This window comes from Lepidothrix coronata, unplaced genomic scaffold (genome assembly GCF_001604755.1).
Source record: "Lepidothrix coronata isolate B3197 unplaced genomic scaffold, Lepidothrix_coronata-1.0 Scaffold34, whole genome shotgun sequence".
NCBI classification, from domain to species: domain Eukaryota; kingdom Metazoa; phylum Chordata; class Aves; order Passeriformes; family Pipridae; genus Lepidothrix; species Lepidothrix coronata.
The window spans coordinates 5124807-5144432 of NW_016690214.1; the positions used below are offsets into that span (position 1 = coordinate 5124807).

The 19626-nt window shown below is 39.1% G+C and overlaps 1 protein-coding gene across 1 annotated transcript in view; it reads left to right on the forward strand.

Moving 5' to 3' along the window:
• CA10 (carbonic anhydrase 10) overlaps positions 1-15070 on the forward strand; it is a 186724-nt gene extending 171654 nt beyond the window's left edge. The window contains exons 6-10 of the mRNA XM_017812173.1: positions 3321-3416; positions 5075-5147; positions 10931-11085; positions 13297-13471; positions 14302-15070. Of these exons, the coding sequence (XP_017667662.1) occupies positions 3321-3416; positions 5075-5147; positions 10931-11085; positions 13297-13471; positions 14302-14324 (522 nt within the window). The 3' untranslated portion in view covers positions 14325-15070. The remainder of the gene's footprint in view (positions 1-3320; positions 3417-5074; positions 5148-10930; positions 11086-13296; positions 13472-14301) is intronic.
• The last annotated feature ends 4556 nt before the right edge of the window (positions 15071-19626 follow it).

Here is a 19626-nt window from a genome sequence, read left to right on the forward strand (position 1 = left end):
CCTTACTGCTCTTTCCAAAGGGTTTTACAAGACCTGTAAGAGCAATATTTTAACACTGGAATAGCAATTGTTGTTATTAATAGCTTTTAACTCAGCAAAATTATTTTCCTCACTGGACACCCACCATGCAGAAACTACATTTCTTTTGCTGTTTTCATTAAACTTTGGATAAACAAAAATGTATAATTTTCTTTCTTTAATGAGATCTTAGACACTTCTTACAGGGACTCTGAATCAAAACAAACATTTAACTTGTCTTCTTGGGCAATTTCATTTGCTTTTGTTCCCTGCTGTGCTGGAAACATACTTTGTGCTTGTTCTCAATCAGGTATCCCAACAGTTTATCAGGTAGCACAGCATTATACAAATATTATGGTTACAGATGAGCTGTTCCCTGCTGCCATTTACTTCATGCTTTACCTCCCTTGTCATTTACAAATCAAAATGTTTATGCACTCAATTATAGCACTTGGAGTGAGAATAAAGGGTATTCTATTACTCCCAAGAGAACTATTTACATCTGTGTGTAAAGTATTGTGATACTCTAAATTCCCTCTCTTTTATATCACTGCATGTCTTGCTGCAGCAGAACTTCTGACAGTGATCTAATGCTTATAAAGGGGTTACACATGCACACAAATTCTGTAATTCAGAGGGTCTTTGTCCAAGTTAAAAAATTGCTAAGACCTTGCTGAAAAAAAGTCCCTGGAATTTTTGGCACCTATCACCATCAACAGCAAAGCCTGTCCTTCTGCTTAGCCAGAGAGCCTCAGCCAAATGCCACACAGAAAATATCCCACTCCCAACTCTGCCCAAGGATGCACATTCCACCCGGGTGAGGGATCAAGAAACACAGCAGCACACATCGTGTGCCAAAACCAGTACAACCAGTACGATCCTGTGAGCCCAGGGCTGAGCTTTACCAAAGCAAAGAACAGGTTATTGCCATAATAAACACACATGTGTTGGGAAGGGAGTTAGGTGTTTTCCCTGGAGTGCTCAGAACATGAGCCATAATCTGAGCCCATCTCTATTATTTTGCCCCAAAGGCAGTGCCTGCCAGACTGTCACCAGCTCCTGCTCCTCCCCAGCACCACCAACCTCAAGAGGCTGAAAAGTGCTGTCCCTGCTGCTGGTCCAATGTGCACATTCCTGGGTGATGGAACAAGGGCACTTTTTGGTTTTTCATCAGCTAAAAGAGAGTAATTAATCTTAATTCTCTTCTTCTTCCTGAAAAACAGAACTTCTGTAGCTGGAGGAAAATAAAGAGCTATCAGTTGTTCTGTGGCAAATTAATCTTAAAGGGGGAATCTTCCCGAGAAAATCAATAGCTTATAACAAGATTCAGGATAGTGTTTGAGCCCTGAAACTCAAACTAGACTCAAGGGGTACTTTCAGCATTGCAAGTCTGCTCCTGTTGTGCTTTGCTTTAAATACAATGTCATCATTTGAAAAGTGAGATTTTCACATGTGAACAATTTTAGTTACGTGTGGCTTCACATTCATGGAAGACTCCAGTGATATTTTATACAGACCACAAGCTTACTGGGATTTTAGGCACTTTAAAGAAATTATTCTCCAAAGAAGAAATTAACACTGAATTATATTTTTTTCCTGTAGTATTCTGTATTTCAGACACCTTTGTTCATTTGTACCTTTATAAATAAGCCTGTTTCATATGAGAAACTTTGAAAATAATATCCCCTTACATGGTCAACCTTTTTGTAAAAAAAGACAAACCTAATGAATTTAACCATGGTGCCATGGAAACAGCTTTAAAATTAATTTAGGTGCAGGGAAGAAGGATACAACTCTAACACAGAGAAAGTGAAAGGTTTGAGAAGAAAAAAAAGTCTCTCTTCATTCAGCATGGGGATCTTTGTCTGGCCTGTATGTGGTTATACGTGTATACACACACACACACACACTTGAGGGGCTTTATCTCTATAAGCCCCATGAGTAAAAATGAGAGTTTGACACTGCCCCATGGCTGGAAGAAGAATCTGTTCCTTGCTTTTTACCCATTCCTGCACTCAGCATTTTGGTTTGTTATAGAAAATGAGTTTAGCCGATTCTTTGTTATTCTGGGACTTTGTACAGAAGGAATTTTAGTCTAAAGCAGATTTCGTCACTTATTTCCTTGATAATTCACAAGCTAGTTTGGTTGCCAGAGTGAAGAGTTGTACATAAAAAGAAAAATATATTACTAAACCTAAAAATTTCAGTGAGAGCACAGTCCCCAGAACCGTGATGTTATCAAAGTTCAGTAGTACCACAAAGTGATGACTAATGAGCCTTATAACCTCTCTGTGCTGTAGAGCAAATGCTCTCATTAGTTCTTCATGAGACCTTCATTTGTCCTGCATTCTGGCTGTCAGAATTTAGTAGAGAACTCCACTGGCTCCTTTGACATTTTTATGTTTTGGTTTTCATTCCAGTTTGATTTGTTTGCTTGCCTTTAAAAAATGCCAATTTCTAATTGGCATCTGAAAACTGAGATCTTTGGGTGAAATAAAGCTGACTAGCCTTTCAGCTACTTAGAAGTACTTAACTGCCTCAAGAATTCATTGAAGTTGTTAATTTATTTTTTTTTTAAAAAATGGCTACAAATTGCAATGTAAAGGGTAACAGTGTCCAGTGATCCCAGACAAGCCAAATACCATGGTTCTGTTCTGGGTAAGACATTTACAGATATACATATATATAGAGAGAAGAACTGTACCTTCATAATTTAAAAGTTCCAGCAAATCATAAAACTGAAAAGCAAAAGGGAAACTGTGGGAGCTAAGGAGAAACTGGTTAACAATAATACAGTGAGTGCCTAACTGTAGGAGCCTTTATAACCAAATTTTTAAAATCTGGGGCCAGTGAATATTATTATCTTGAATTCTGCAAGTGCTGGTTTTAAGAGTTCCAAACCCATATCCCATATGTTTCTTCAAATATTTCAACCCCTGACTCCTCTGTGTTTGGCTTGAGGCTGAGAAGTAGAGATTACTTGGTGCCTATGGCATGTGCTGGTGGAACAGGGAAATGATGTCAACCCCTGCAGTGCAATTCATAACTGGATGTGGGTAAATTCACTTACTGGCAATTTAGAAGAAAACATGCTGGTGCTGTGCCAGCTGGAGCCAGATGGTGACTGAAATTATTAAAATCACGCGTGCTGCAAATGCCTGAAAAATCACACTGTTATAAAATACCCTCAGCATGGATGGGATCCTGATACAAACCAATGGGGGTATGGAGAGTATTTACAAACACTGGCTGCTGTGATTTGCTGCTGGTTAACTGTGATCTTTGACTTCCCTGTTTTCCAGGTTCAGCTGATCCACTACAACCATGAGCTGTACACGAATGTCACAGAAGCTGCAAAGAGCCCTAACGGGTTGGTGGTAGTTTCCATATTCATGAAAGTAAGTAGTCAGTATTATTGGCTCCTAACATATAGACAGTAGGCTTCTTTTCCCTGAACTGTAAATGTAGGAGTTAGACTCTTCCTTATAGTCTAGCAATGCCTGAAGGCTCTCATCTGGAATCCAGAGGCAGCACTGTCCTGAACTGAGCACACCATCTCTGCTCCGAAGTATTTGCAATGTGAGGGAAATTAAAAGGGATAAGGGAGGAGGAAAAAAAACCCGACATCATAAACATCACTCCCAATACTTTAATGGCTATGACAAATGTTACTGGCTTTGCAGATTTAGTGTTTCTTCATGAAACGTTATTCATTCAGTTAAAAGTAAATCTCTCCTAGCAGGTTGAGGTGCTGAGCAGGAGGGAGTTTGCTCTTTGGACACAAGTTGATGTTTCAAAGTCGGCAAAATCAGTTTCTTTCATAATGTTATTTGAAACCTCTTAAACTGTCCAAACTCAAAGAACACTAAAAGTCTGACTTTTAATATCTTGCATTTCACAGAGCTAGAAAGATGTGAATTTTTTTGTCATCTTGTAGTCTCCAACCTGTTGCATTCAAGACATAGTTAATTCTATAACTTACAGTGATCTAGCAGTGAACTCAAGACTCCATAATCTACTCAAACCTCTCTAATTACATTGGAGAAACCTTTTCTCTGATTTTATATGAAGAATGAAGTTCCCTCCTCGAAGTGTTGTTAATAATCTGCCATTATGTATCTGTTTAATCAGTCTAAAAAAGCATGTATTTCTGAATAAGTGCTTCATGCTGGAAGAAATAACTTCCATCATCACACCTGACATATTGGATATCTGTTACTTCCCTTTAGTACTCTAATCCCATTTCATAAAGCTCCTGACAAAACATTGACCTCAGAATTAAAATGTGCATTTCACAGAGCATATTGAATAATTAGATATAAAAGGGCAATTTTCACACAGGCCTAATATCTAAGAAAGATGTTTAGGCTACCTTTTCTTTTTTTCATCCAAAATGTATTGTATCATGACCCAACAATGTGACTCGAATTCATGAAAAGGGGAAAAATTGAAGGAAGGTTTCAAAGTAGCCTAGAAAAGAGAAGACAGAGGGAATCTTTTCAATGTCTAGAAGTATCTGAAGGGAGGGTCAGAGGGTGGACCAAGCTTTGCTTGGTGCTGATGAGCAATAGGACAAAAGGAAAAGAGGGGGAAACTGATAGACAAGAAGTTCCACCTGAACATGAAGTGTTCCCTCATATGTTACCCACGTGTAAAACAAAGGAAGACAGCTTTCGTTTGAAATAGTCTGCTACAAGGAAATTATATTTATCAATAAATAGAAAAATAATAGAATACTATATGAAAATCCTGCCTAATTATACCAACCACCTGCAAACCCCATCACAGCTGTTGGAGAAAAAAAAACCTGTGCTCATGGTTTTATTCAGGCATCAATTTCTATTCACCCTGTTCTCCCATCCCTATTTTGGGGGGATTTATTTTTGGATACCAACCTTCTACCAGGGTTTCTTAGAAAAACAACTAATTATTTCCTCTTCCCATAAGAGTGGGGGGGGGGAAAAGGCAAATCCAATTTGGAGGAGTGTCAGGAGTGAGCACGGAAAGGAAATGTTTGTGAGAAGGCTTTGCCATTGTTTCATTTTCTCTTCTGTAGGTATCTGAATCATCAAATCCATTTCTAAATCGTATGCTTAACAGAGACACCATAACGAGAATAACGTATAAAAGTAAGTTTCTTTTCATTTCCTCTGGCTAACAGCTGCATGATTTCTGTATCAAATACTGGATTTAGTGATCCACTGAATCCGAAGGCACTTGGTCATGGGCAAAAGTTCCAAGTTTGCATTGCCAGCAACTCTGCGTGATAAACTCAGGAACGGGAAAAATCCAGTTAGGTCATCACTTTATCAAGTGAATTCTGAACTTCAAAGTCTATTTTATGTCTGAAGAAGCAATAGATTAATGAAATTATGTTTGACACATACACATACTGTATTCACACAGGATGCTCAGGAGAAACTGCCCACTGTTAGCAATAAAAGGGACATGCAGAGCAGCCTGGATCATATCAAGTCAAGTTGTGTCTAGATGGTGCATCTTTAACTGTGGATTTAGTATTCATCAATGTTTTCTTTTTGTACAGAAAAGTTATGACATTCCTATTCAACTATTGCTACATTTAATGGATATAGAAAGAGGTTGTTAGCACAGCTTGTATGTTTGTTGTATTTGCATTTGGAAAGCCTTTAATTGATGATGCCCTGTAATTTCATGTTAATATATTGACCTTGTGGTTATCTAGAGCTTAATTAGGATAATTTAGAGAAAGTAATGAAAAATACATGTATCTCAATGCAACAAATTAAACCTCTTAATCCTAAAAATCTCATTCCCTTTGTCAAATATTCACTTGAATTCTGAACTGCCATTAAGTCAATAAGTTCAACAATACCAGAAATTAACTTTTAGAAAGTACACAGCAAACTGAAAAAACTAATAGTTGCTTGTCCTGTCCTACAACACACACACCTTTCATCCCACTGATGTTTCTCTGATTTTACCTGACAGTTAACAAATCTTGTTACATCTTTGGTCCAAATAAGACACTTCTATAATGATAAAACTCAGTTCTCCACAGTACCTATAGAAAGACAGGCAACAGAGGGTTCCCCTCAGAATATTTCTTCCAGATTGTTCCCTCAGTATAAAATGTCATCTTCTCTGCATGGAAGCAAGAGATTAGCTCCATTTTTCAACTGCCTGTCTTAATTCCTTGGAAAAACACAGCAATGCTGTTCTCTAAGAGCTTCCTGCCTACCAGTGCTGCCACTGCAGCATCCTGGAGACAGGACATTATTGTGCTTTTTCCAGCTCTTTCACTGACAAATTCCACATTCCCAGCTTCAACCTACGGACCAGCCAGAAGTTCCCTGACTGTACCACTGCAGAAGCTGCTGTTCCCAGCATACAGACGCTGCTGGGTCTTACACACCGAGTAAGAGAAGGCTGCTACTCCGTGTTTCCCAGCACAGCAGCTGTACCTCACATATTCCATGTGTGTCACAGCCCCGCCTGTGCTCCTTGGCCCCACATGCTGCAGTGGACAGGCTGTGGTTAGGGACATACAGCTCCACAGGGCAGGAAGGCACCTGCAGCATCTTTCTTCTTGCCTGTGTGAGCCTGGAACCATCACCCACAGCAGCAGCCAAGCACAGCTTCCCAACACCAAATATTTCATTTGTATGCTGCACTTACAAGAGGACACTCCTCCTCTCTGGAGCTGTCAGCATCCTACAGCCCTTCATTGCTTGTTTTGTCTCCTTACAAGAAAAATGCAATTCCCATCACACCTCATTTGGGTTTGCTAAATGAAATTTTGCATGAAGATGAACACGTAACATAAGGCTGCAAAATCAGTGATTAACTGTTTTAATTTTTAACCACTGTTTTTGGGTAACAAGTTTATCTGTTAAAATGAAACCCTTTGTAGACACAATGCACATGATATTCTGCAGGGCACTGGGTTACTTACTGTAGTAACAAGTATTGACTGGGAATTTTTAGTGTAAATTGGGAACGCGAAAGTGTTATTGAAAGTAATTTTGCAGTTGTCTTGCATGATGGATTATAGCATCATTGCTGAAAACTAATTTTACCTCTTACATTGCAAGGATTTCTATTCTGCCTTTAGCTGCTGGAGCTTTTCAGGTTGTGCTTTAGGGGTCCACTCCTGAAGTCAATACTCAGCACGGTGCTGACAAAATGACCAGGCCCAGTGCTCAACAGGAGGGTGGAGGGAATGATGAGTGGAGCATTGGTTCAGAGTCAGGACGGGTTATAATATAAATAGAGTACTTTTTTTAAAGAGCAGCAACAAAATTAAGAGCTATCTTTGCTGCCACGTGAAATTTCCATGGGCAAAATGCATTACAAGGGAAATTTCTACCCTTAGATATTAATGGCTACAGTGAAGTAAAGTGGACCCCAAGGAATTTTAAAGCAGATTTTAAATGCTTATTTTATTCTGTTATCGCAGCCCAAAGAATCTACTGTGAGCTGGTTGAAACAAGGGTTCTTTCAAGCATGCTTTACTCAGAAGCTAAGTGAATATCTCTAAAGAGAAACTGCTTTGTTATTCCTCTTTAAGTGCCATTCAAGGGGATAAGTTAGCTTTCTTTCAGAACAGTTATGCTACATGAGCTTTCATCCAGTGTTTGCTTAACATTGGATTCCCAAAATTCCATATGAAAATTTGGGCTCGTCGTTCTCCTCCAAAATACTGGCACAAGTTCAGCTTGGCAGAAAAGCTATAAAATTCTGAATTTCCTCAGATTCAGTCTTTAGTTATTTTAGAGATAATATATAAGTGAATAAAGTATTCTGATTTTAAGAGACTATCCTGAAAATCTTAAGATGCAGATTTCTGGGGAGAAAAAAAAGATCTGGAAAAATAAAATAATAATAATTTTTCCAGGTTCATGTTTCAGTGTGTTCTCTGAAGGACTGAGTTCCTGCAGCTCCTGTCACAAGCAGTAAAGGTTCAGCACTCCCCAAGCAGATCCCCAAGGGTGTGAACACCTTGGGTGTTCAGAATGACTCCCTGTCAGCCCAGGTTCAAGAGACTGGGGAAGGCTGAGAGCAGGGAAACTCTGCCTCAGGATTAAAAAGCTGAGAATTTCTACATTCTTACCCTGTAAATCTGACACAGGTCCTTTTCTGGGTTATCATGGTATGAACTTCAAAATCAAACGTCCCTTCCTTCACTCAGTAAACAATATATTCCCTGTAAGTAGTATTGTTTTACAGAGAACATACAGAGAATTGGCTGTGAAAACTGACCCCACACGCCTGTTACAAACCTAGGGATAAAAGGATTTCCATCGTTTGCTAAGTAAATTGTCAGAGTCAAGGCCTTTATGTAAATGAATACAAAATCTAATGAAATCTAATTTGTATAGAGAAGAGTTCATGGGTTCAGAAATCACCCTAAGGCAGCAGCAGATCAAGATAAACAGATTGTGGGCTGTAGGCAGGAATGATGCTGAGAATCTAGTAAATGCTGGATGGGTTTATTAAAAGAAGTTTATCACTGGCAAGAGATCACATGGGATGATTTTGACCATTTTGAACTACATATTTGCAATAAATATAAGACAAGATTTTGAAGTGCTGCAGTGTGGTTTTAATGCCAACCCACCAATTCTGTTTTCAGTTCTAGAATGGGAAACTTTTATCAGGATGGGGGGAAAAGGCAGATTTGTTCGTGGAGAAAATGTTGATAACCAAATCCTTATTGTAAAGTATTTTCTCATGGAATCATCTGGCTTCCCATGGGAATATAACCTATATACAGGCATTAATAAATACTGCTTTTACTTGGACAAACTCTTATTTCATTCACCCCTATCTTCCACTCTTCCTGAAGTGATACTTACCTCCAGTTTTCCATTTCAATATCCCTCATCTGTATTAATCTTCAGTTAGATTTCCATCTCCTAGTAAACATTCAGGGCAAATTCTACCTGGTTTAAATCATTTTGGCCCAACCAAAGCCACTACAACTGTGAGAAAGCAGATTTGGTCCTTGGAGGTTGCAACAATCTATTCTGCCTGACTCTGTGCCATTTGGAGCTAAAACACCACTCTCCATGGTTCATAAATGATGAACAGGATGTTCATGTGGGAAAGGGAGAAGTGTGTGATGACTCATTGAAAACTGGCATAAAAAAAAAAAAAGGCATTAATTCTCTTCTGATGCAATTCTAGCAAAGTTACCAGTGCACTGCAAATGATGTTTTTAATGAATAGGACACAGGTGTATTCAGTCAGCTCTAGCTGTTCAAGCTGAGCTGCATTTTGACTCTGATTTCACACTTCTGTCTAGAAAATTTGGGTTTAGAAAGACTATCACAGGCCATGGGCCAGTGAAGACTGAGCATGTTAAAAAAGGTGACAGTCAGCCACTTCTAGGCAGACACTAAGAGCACTTGCCCCTCTGCCTGAGGATCCAGCCAGCACTGCCATCACCATCGAGCTGCAAGAACGTGGCAGAAGGGTCTGTTTCTGACCAACACCAGGGGACAGGCCATGATTTTATTCTGTAAAATAACAAACATGTTTAAAATATGAAATAACTGTAAGGCACTGGTCAATGAGGCAGAAAAGTTACACTCTCACCTTGACACTTTAACTGATGCTGTAGCTACTGATATTGTTACCCCAGAACCCTGTACCAATGCTGACTGCACTGTGTTAAAATAAAAAACAAGGTCACATTTGCTTTGCCTGTGTTCTTTGATTTTCTCTTGCCCAAAACAGTAGTCTGCAGTCCTTTTTTATTTTTCCATTAGACTGTAGGAGACAAGCCTTTTGCTCATCTAAGTTTTGTCCTTCAGCTATAATATGTTAAATTCAGGTTAAATTACTCTTTTTTTTTTCTTTTTTGATAAACTTCCTTTCCCTGCAAATCAAGACCAGCTCATCTTGTGCACTGCAAGGGGAAATACACCTCAATATGCAGCTTTCCTTGCCTATATTTTAGTGCTCACTCTGCAAATGAATTGAAGACAATACACACGAGTGAAAGTGTGCAAACAGATCTCAGGAGGTTACAGCTGGTAACCACCCCAGCTTTCTCTGAGACACACACCAACAGCAGTGTATAAGCAATAAAGCATGTATATCCCAGAGTATTTCCTATGGAAGAACTCCTACAGCCTAGGATTTGGCAGGGAGATCTGGGTTTTAGTTTTGACAGCGCTGCCAGAAATATTGTAGGGCCGGCATTGCCCAAGGGAAACAGTGCACGTGGGGTAGGAAAGGCTGAGGGACTTTGATGAATTTTGAAAGATAGAACCACATCTCGTTATATTTTGGTGCATATCCACAGAGTGAATTCTGTTGCAGAGGGATGCCTCGTTAATTCCCGAGGAGATCCACAATAAAAGCAGGGACCCTGGTATTTCTGGAATATTTTCCACCCCGATTTTAGCATTCTCAGTGAGCTCCCACTGCATCCACCCCCACTGTGCACATGAAAGGCCAGCAGGCTCCATCGAGCAGCTTTATTATCATGCATTAACCTTAACTTCCTCCTGTGCTAGAAGAGCAATTAAGTTTTAACACTCTTGGCCTTCCCGAGGCTTTGTGGAGCAAAAATTGTTAATCACTCCAAAATATGGAAAGTGCACATTCTCCAAAGGCTGCTGCATCTCAATCAATAACTGCAACTTCAAGAAGCTTTTAACTCCCGCTCTTAAATGAGATTCAGAGTTTCCCTGTGAATTCCTGTGCTCAGCTCACAGGGGTGCAGCTCAACCCAAGCAGGATTAGTGACTTTGTGTTGCTTTTTCTTGTCCAAACTGGAGCATTCAGATGTGTACATTTGTTAAACCTCACACCTTGGTAAAACTAAAGATCGTGTTCTGGAATAAGGATACATCAAAAGGGTTGTATATTTTTTGGTGAAGCTTTTGTTTTACCCCAATTGTTTTCCTTCTTTATTCTCCAGATGATGCATACTTACTACAGGGGCTTAATATTGAGGAACTTTACCCAGAGACATCTAGTTTCATTACGTACGATGGGTCAATGACAATTCCACCCTGCTATGAAACAGCAAGCTGGATAATAATGAACAAACCTGTCTACATAACAAGAATGCAGGTAAAATAATTTAAAAATTACTCAATCTAATATAGGTACAAGGTAACACTTTAAACATATATTTATAGCTTTACATTAAAAAATAGATTCAACCTTTTGCTGTAGGGATCTCTGCATGCATTTTACACAGTTTGCTAAAGCATTGAAGGGTTGTTTTTTTTTTTCAAAATAGAAATATTAACTGTTTAGAGCTCCATCAGTATATCTTTAAGGTGGGCCCTACTGAGTGGTTTCCAGCAGTCTCTTCTGAACTAAATTATTCTGTGATGCTGTGAATAGTTATTTGGGGATTCTAGAACAAGTACAGCAGTGTTGCACTAAAATAACAGAGGTTATTAATTATAATAGAGGCCATTCTTAGGTCAGAATAAATTTGTGTTGATAGCACATTAATGGGACAGTGATACAATATCTGGGGCCTCCTTGAATAAAAATCAGCTAATGCCTTCTGGTACAGAATAAAATGACAGGATAGACACAGCAAATACCTTCAGAAAAATCAGATTGATATAACTGAAGTCCCTATTAGAGACAAGCTGGATAAATCATGCAAGAGAAAAGACAATTTCACAGTCAAAATTACACTGTTGAGGGAACACACCAGTGGAAAAGTCTCAGACTGCATTTCTGTATGACTTGCTTACAATCCAAGGCCTGACATCAGAAAACAGCAAATTTAACACCAATCACAGTCTTCTTCGGAGTTTCCATCAGTGAGGTGCCTACAGAGCTGTGAGCTGAACTAAAACCTACTCTCCTGCATTCCAGAACCCCAAAGGAATACTCCAACCACCATCTGCCTGCCCCAAGCATGCAGCAGAAGCAATCTGGCCTGAGAAATGAAATGAGGAACAATAAAACAACCCTAAATATCACTTTGGGATTTGAAATCATATTAACATTGTAGATAAGATGACTTTTAAAAGCCTGAGATGTTTTATTTTTGTGATATTCCTTCTGTCCAGTTTTGTCTGGATGTAGAGAAAGCACTTTGTTTCTTTTCTAAATGGGTAATTTGGGAGAAGGACACAGCTGAAGCACAGGCAAACATGCTGAATATTCTGTACTTTTCAAACACAGGACCTGAATATTTTCCTACAAGCAACTTTTTTAGTCACAACCCTGACGTACAAAAAAAGGATTAGAAAATTTCTAGAGTCTGTGCTACTACCTATGGGTTATAATCTCATGATACTTACTCCTTGTCATGCTTTAATGGTTAGTTACATCCTCCATTATTAGTGCTGCAAATTGATTTCGTGGAGTAGTTACTAATTACATTGGGTACTCAGACTGAAAAAAGAAGGCACAGCTCGAGTTTTCCCTGGAAGTTGTTAAAGATTTTCAGTATATAAAGCCCAGCTACTGGATTTCTCCATTTAAGCATTAAATGCCATAAGCAAACCTCTTAAATTGTATGCTGACATGGAAAATATTTTCTTTTTATGATTTTAAACCAAAATATTTTGAGGATTTCTCATTTACGGATTGCAGCTTTTTTAACCTCTCTGGTTTTGCTTGACTTTACCCAACTAATGTGCCTTTAGCACAGTTACCATAAGAACCACTGCTGCCTGCAACCAACCACTGCTGGATACAGGGGATGACTCTAATTCCCTCTGATCTGTAAAACCATCCCAAAACGAGGCCAGAGTCTGCTGTAAGAACAATAATAGTCACAGCACAGACAATGTCATGACAGACCTGTCAAGAGACAGAGGATCTCCGTTTTTAACATCATTAATTTCATGACTCCAGTAGCAGGACTGTCAGTTTTCCTTCCATCCTGACTGCCCCTACCTGCTTCTTGAGTAACATCAGCCAAAACTGTGGCTTCTCGACTGAAAGCTACACTAATAGCTACAAAACTTGGGAAATTAGCTCTTGTCATTCATAAAGTTCATTTTCCCTGCACCAGCTGCTGCCATCAAGTAGCGTGGATTCCATTTGTTTCCTGCTCAGCCAAGGATACCTCATACCATTTTCATTTACTCCACACAAAACTAGTTTGGTTTGAAATGGGGCTTAGAAGCAGAGAACCACAGAAGGAACAGTTTTAACTCTTTCAAACCCAACTCTGAGTACAAACTGCTGAAATTCTCTTTTGCTTTCACATATTAACTGTCCTATTTAATAGTGTCTTGTGTTTGTTTTTTTTTTACTCGCAGAAAAGACCAGCACTAACCCTCCCTTGTTTTGTATTTTGTACAGATGCATTCTTTACGACTGCTAAGCCAGAATCAGCCATCACAGATATTTCTGAGCATGAGTGACAACTTCAGACCAGTCCAGCCTCTCAACAACCGATGTATCCGAACTAACATCAACTTTAGTTTACAGGGAAAAGATTGTCCAAACAATAGAGCACAGAAACTACAGTATAGAGGTAGGTTCTGCCTCCAGAATAACCCTTTCTATCCCTAGACTGAGCTCTTTTCTTCAAGAGGTCAAAGCATATAAAAGCAAACAAATAAAAACACTTAAAACTCCAGATCTGGGAGAATAATGGTATCTCAAACATTACATGTTGGTAACAGATGAGGAAATGTGTCCAGAAACATGCAGGAAACACAACAAAGAAAAAAAGCCTGGGATATCTAGTGTGTTTTTAAAAGCAGATGGGACAGTTTTCTTGCCTCATTTTAAAGCCTTCTCACCTTACCAAGTGCATTTTGCTCTGTTTTGCCCACCCACAAAGGGGGATGAGCTAATCTTGGTGACAACTGATCTCAAACAAAAGAATATATTTCACTTTAGAGGTGCACCACCCTAGCAAGCTCTCAAATGGAGAAGTGTGGTGTCACACGATGGATATTAAACAATGAACCAGCTCAGTCACCTGCAGGTAGAGCCTGACACTGCCACAGCTGCAGCTCACAGCTGGGCTTTAGTGTGTCTCATGCACCTCTTAGCCTGTGCACACAGCTGTGTTGCCTGAAATAATGGTGTAAAAGTGCCTTCTCAGCACTAATATTATGGTTATGAAAGAACAGTACTGAAGGTTGGAAAAGAAAGCACATTTTCAGCAGCGATGCAATGGCTGAGTTACAACACTTCAAAGAAACAGTCATTCAGACTTAATCCTTTTCCAGAAAGAGGAGGAAACTGAACCTCCTGGCTTTTTAAAGACATTTTAAGTGCCTAATACCCTGTTAAATCCAACCAGTTTCGTATTTGGAGTTTGCTGAAGCCTCATGGTTTTTGTTTCTCTTTCAGTAAATGAATGGCTCCTCAAGTAAGTAAGACAGAGCAGGCAGAACCTGTAACCTCAGTGGAATGCTACTGCTGGGACCTGACATCATCTGGAATGCACCCAACCTCACTCTCTGGGTTCACAACAGCACGTGCTGTGGGAAAAGAGCTGCCATGCTGGAAACTCAACTCAAAATTCATTCATATGATCGGTGGAAATTAAAAAAAAAAAAAAAAAACACACACACACACACAAAAAAAAAAAGTAAAAAGACAGTATTACGGTAAATGTGATTACAATTTTCCTGAACTAATTTAGAGTCACAAAGAAAGACTTTTCAGCCTTTGTACATATGAAATTCTTCCTCTTTTCCCCCCCTCCCTCAATTAAAAAAGAAAAAAAAAAAAAGAAAGAAAAAAGGTGGCTCGGTACAGCATCAAAGTGGAGTTGTGTTCTGTGTGCCAAGTAATCCTTGGAAAGCTCTCATTATTTCACTATCATTAATGGATCCTGACAAGACAGAACAAGACTACTGTAAAGGAAACTTATTTCTAGGTTATGATCTTTCTGTTAATTTAATTAAAAAAAGGGACAGACTTTGAGAGATAAGTATTGTAAATATATCACTGCAGAATATAAAGGAAATTGAAATATTTCCCTCTGTCACATATCTGTAGTAGGATTTGCCAAAAATCAGAATTGATCCATTTTCTGTTTCTTGTTTTACAACAGGTCATACGTTGTGTTGGTTACTATTAACAACTCAATAAATGTGTTTAACAAATTAATTTAGTAAACTTGCTTTGATTTATTTTTTCCTTTCTGAAATAATAAGCCTCTACTACTTGTGGCTGCATTATTTGTGTTTTTCTTTTGGTTTTCTTTTTTTTTTTTAACTTCCCTTTTCTTTTTGCAGCCAGTTTAAGTGAGTTAATGACAATTAGGAATGCACTTAGAGCTGGTATAACTTTAACTCCACTTTATGGTCCATCATTAACAGGGACTGGGCTCAGAAGCAGAAAGCACTTGAAACATATCTCAGTTTAAAGTTGCCATTTTCCTTGCTGAAGCCATTATTGGGACAAACATTCAATCCTGTAAATTGGTGGTGGAAAGGGATATTTTTTCTTTACAGATAAAGCAGGAGCTGACCAAGTAAAAGCAAATGCCTTTTTTCTTGTTTATAATGGTCATTCACTGTGTTTGGTTACTGTCAAGAACTCAATAAATGTGTTTAACAAGTTCACACAGCTCATGTTTCACCTTCTTGCATACTGAGGGATTTTTTTAATTTTTTTATTTTTTTTTTAATCTGGAGAGGGAACAAACCTCAGGATATTCCATCCCTAATGCTCACTTTATAACCCATAACACATTGAAGTTGACAGAAAATACCAACTAATTCTTTATACCAAAAGGAAGAACAGGCACTACCAGTGTGAGGGAACTGAGCCACTCTAAGGCAGTTCTAGGAATTGGAGGTCAGCAAAATTTAACATAAACACATTATTTCATCTGTGGTTGAAGAGAACAGTGCAAGCACCATCAGACAGGGAAGTCCAGAGTCTGCTGCAAGAAAAGGTTTGGAAAGAACGCAGCTCCTAAAGTGAGAGCATGCACAGACTGGAGTTCAGGGGACCCTCAGAGTCAGGATGTGGATGCAGATGGAAACCTGGGAAGAACCTGAAGTTGTCAACAGCTCAGTTGCTCAGTGCAAGGTGCAGAGAAGGCACCAGTGAGAGGGCCTGTGACACAGGGGGGCCGTGTCTGCAGCAGGGTCGGGGCTGGCGGCCCCAGCCCAGGATCCTGGTAACACACACGTGGTACCTGATCCTCCAGTTATTTCATTTTCAGTGTTTCAGATGAACTCCCTGGACCGGTGTAACACTGTGCAGTGATGTGAAAAATCCACAACATGACCACAGAAGTGTCACACAGCAAGTATTACACTGCAGATTAACATCATCAAACTCTGCCGCTGAAATACAGCAAAATTGTCACCTCAGGTTCACCCAGCTGATAAAACTGAAAAAAATGGCAAGTCACATGCATTCAGTATTTTTGAGTTGCCACAGTGATCTGTAACTTTTAAACTAGTTTCTACTACTGGTTTGGGTGGTTTGGGGTCTTTGAATCTTCTCCCAGGTTGTAAAGTTACTGAGAGCATAAAATCCACAATGTTTCAATCTATTTTTTGGACAAATATCTGGCAGTTGTTGGTCCAAGTTTGTCAGTGACAGAAGGTAGGGAAGATAAGCCAGGTCTCCATTATAAAACTTTTAATAAGTAATAAAACCTATTTTCTATTTTACTGAAAGCTGATTGAAGGGATTTAGGGGGAGGGAGAGATATGATAGGAAGGACTAGTCCTAGGAAGGAGTCATGCTGTGCTTTGGATTAGGCTGCAGTATAGGAGCCCTGCAAGCAGAAATGAAGCAATCATACAGGAACACCACAAATATATTTGTCAACATTTCCAACCCCATTTTGTGAGCTAACGAACTCCATCTTGCCATGAATTGTTTAGGTTTTTGTTTTAATCATGTAATGCAGTGGAAATAGACCAAACTAAAGCTTAGAATTAAATATTTTGCACATTCCTCCTGATATTTCAGTAGTGCTCACGTTTAGACACCTGGCTCTAGTTTTTTGAATCAGGCATGTGGCTCTGTCAGGAGACACTGAGCATCCAAAGGAAGCCACACCTTATCACAAAGCAAAGAGAAAGTAATAGCCAAGTTTCATAAACTCAGTTTTTCCCTTAATTTAATCCAAAAGAAAAAATATTCCTATGCAGAAAGTAACTAAAAGAGATCCGTGGGACAAAGGCAGAAAGCAAAGACCTTCAGCACAACGGGACCTATGGATACCATGCATGTCTGTCTTTCCACCATTCTGTTCCAGCTTTAAAAGCCAAACCAGCAAGCAAACATCTCAAGGATCTGCCTAGAATCTTGGGTATTTTATTGTAAAACAAACTCCTACGAAACAAAAAACATCCTTTCTCACCATTTAAAACATCTCACGTTTTTAAAGAGTAGATACTCTGGGAGAAGAGGGGACGAGGGAAATTGTTTTGAAAAATTGAGACCTGAGATCAAGGCACTGAGAACAATTACACTTGGAGGTGTGAAAGGTTGTACTCCCTGTTCTGATCCAAAAACTCAAACACAGACAAGGAACTCAATCAAAAAACTAAGTTGGCCAGCAAATACCACAACAACTTAAAAAAAAATCAGCCAAATTCTTGTTTTTATGAATAGAACTGCTTGCTCTGAGTGTCCACACACTGTTCCTCATCTTGGCCTTAAGAAATGTCAACACTAATTGCTGCTCATGTGACATTAGTTTGTCAGGCACCAGAGACACTGGGGACCCGGTGGAAAAGAGCTGCCAATACCAACATCATTTTCAGGTACTTTGGATCCCACAGCATATGTCAAACCTTTCAGAATATTTATTATAAAACAAAGAAAAAACCTGGGATAATACTTCAGAATTTTTCCTGCTTTTGGCAGATCCTGCCTTTATTTTCCTCGTGTTGGTTTCACTCCTTGCTACTTCCAATATCAGCCTTCTTTTGCAAAACTATAAGTAGCTCTAAGCAATGCAGTAAAGGCTGACCCCACAGAATCACACTGCTGTCATAAAATATGAGAGCTGACAAGTCTCTTGATATTAGCTATTGCTGGAATCAACACATTCCAGCTGCCATTAAAAAAATTTAAATACTGATTAAAAAAGAGTTGGTGCATCTATTAAGTGGTGAAGTCAAGCTGGATAGTAGGATATGACTGTACCCAGCACACCAAGGCAAGAAAGCAAATAAACCCCTCCAACCTTTAAGGCATTCCTCATCATCTTAAATATCAAGGAGGAGGGGTTCATTTTTTTATTCTACTTTTTAAAGTTCTCAGGGTTAAAGTTACTGAAATTCCATCACAGTCTGAAACTAAAGCTGAAACTTCCTGTTGCTGCTTTCAGGAGCTGAACCTTCCCCGAAAGTCAAGAACTGAGAGGAAAACTGTAACTAGTCAACGTATTTTATTGCAAATACCAGATTTTTAGTAAAAAGGCAGATGTTTTGCACATTCTACTGTACATCAAAGCTTTTGTAGTGGACACTGCCCCAAAAAATCTCAGATATTTGGTTCCTAAACTCAAAACATCACATATTTTTCAGGGACATAAGTCATAACTCCACCATGTTTGGATTTTTTCTTTATTAGATTTTATTCCCTAGATATAGTGGCTGACAAAGCATGGAGAGTTTGCTGTAAGAGATGCTGATTTACTAGCAAGTGGTTCAGCACAGTTCTCAACAGCACACCGTAAAATTATTCAAGGAGCCTGTTTGTATGGCGAAGAACAAGCACCATTTATAATGTAAAACATAATGCAGGCAAACATTTTCTGTTTCCTACAGTGTCAGGCTTCTATTCTAATAACTAAAGATGTGTCAAACACATATTCAGAGCAGAAAATGAAAAACAGGATAATAAATCTTCTAAAGACAGGAAAGTAACACTTAGTATTTAAATAGAGAAAAAAAATCCTTAGAAGATACATTAGAAAAATAGAGACAAACAAAAAAAATGGATGTAGTTTATGAATTTATGCAGATGCCCCCACCCTGTAAGGGAAGAAAGAGTTGGATTAAAAGCAAATCCAAGTGGAGCAAAGTTACAGATGAGAAGTGCTACAGTGCCCCAGAAGGAAGGTGAAGGCTGTGAACTTCAGCCTTGGCTGTTCTCAGCACAAGGAGACAGCCACCACCTCACAGAGAGGTCCCATTTTCTGAGGATTCAGGTGTTTGCCCCCACAGCACGTGTTCAAATGCACCAGGGTGAGGTTTGGCCTTGGTCAAGGGAAAATGAATCTGAGTCAAGGTCAGAACATCCTTCCCAACTCCTTGATGGTTGTCCTGGATGTGCCTCCTCAAGGCTGTACTGGGTGATTTTGTGAACCCATCTCTAGGGTTCTGCAAAAAAATCACAGCCTCATGCTCCACACCTATGGCTTTAGTGAGACTGTTTGGAAGTCCATTCTGCAAAACCAGCCTAAAGGGCTCCTGGATAAGTGCCAGATTTAACGTGCAAGGTGAGAAAATGATTGTAAACTACACATGGTAAAGAGGTGGGCACATGTCACCATGATGAGGAAACATTAATATTCAAATATGTGCTAAAAATATTATGAAGGTATGTTAAGACAACATAGGAAGTCATAAGCATGACAGCAGAAAACAGAATTTGGGAGAATCACAAGGGGAAAAGATTGATCTTTTTCCCCTCTGTCCTGAATTTTCCCACTAATGATACAGTAATATAGCAGCAAGCTGATTCCAG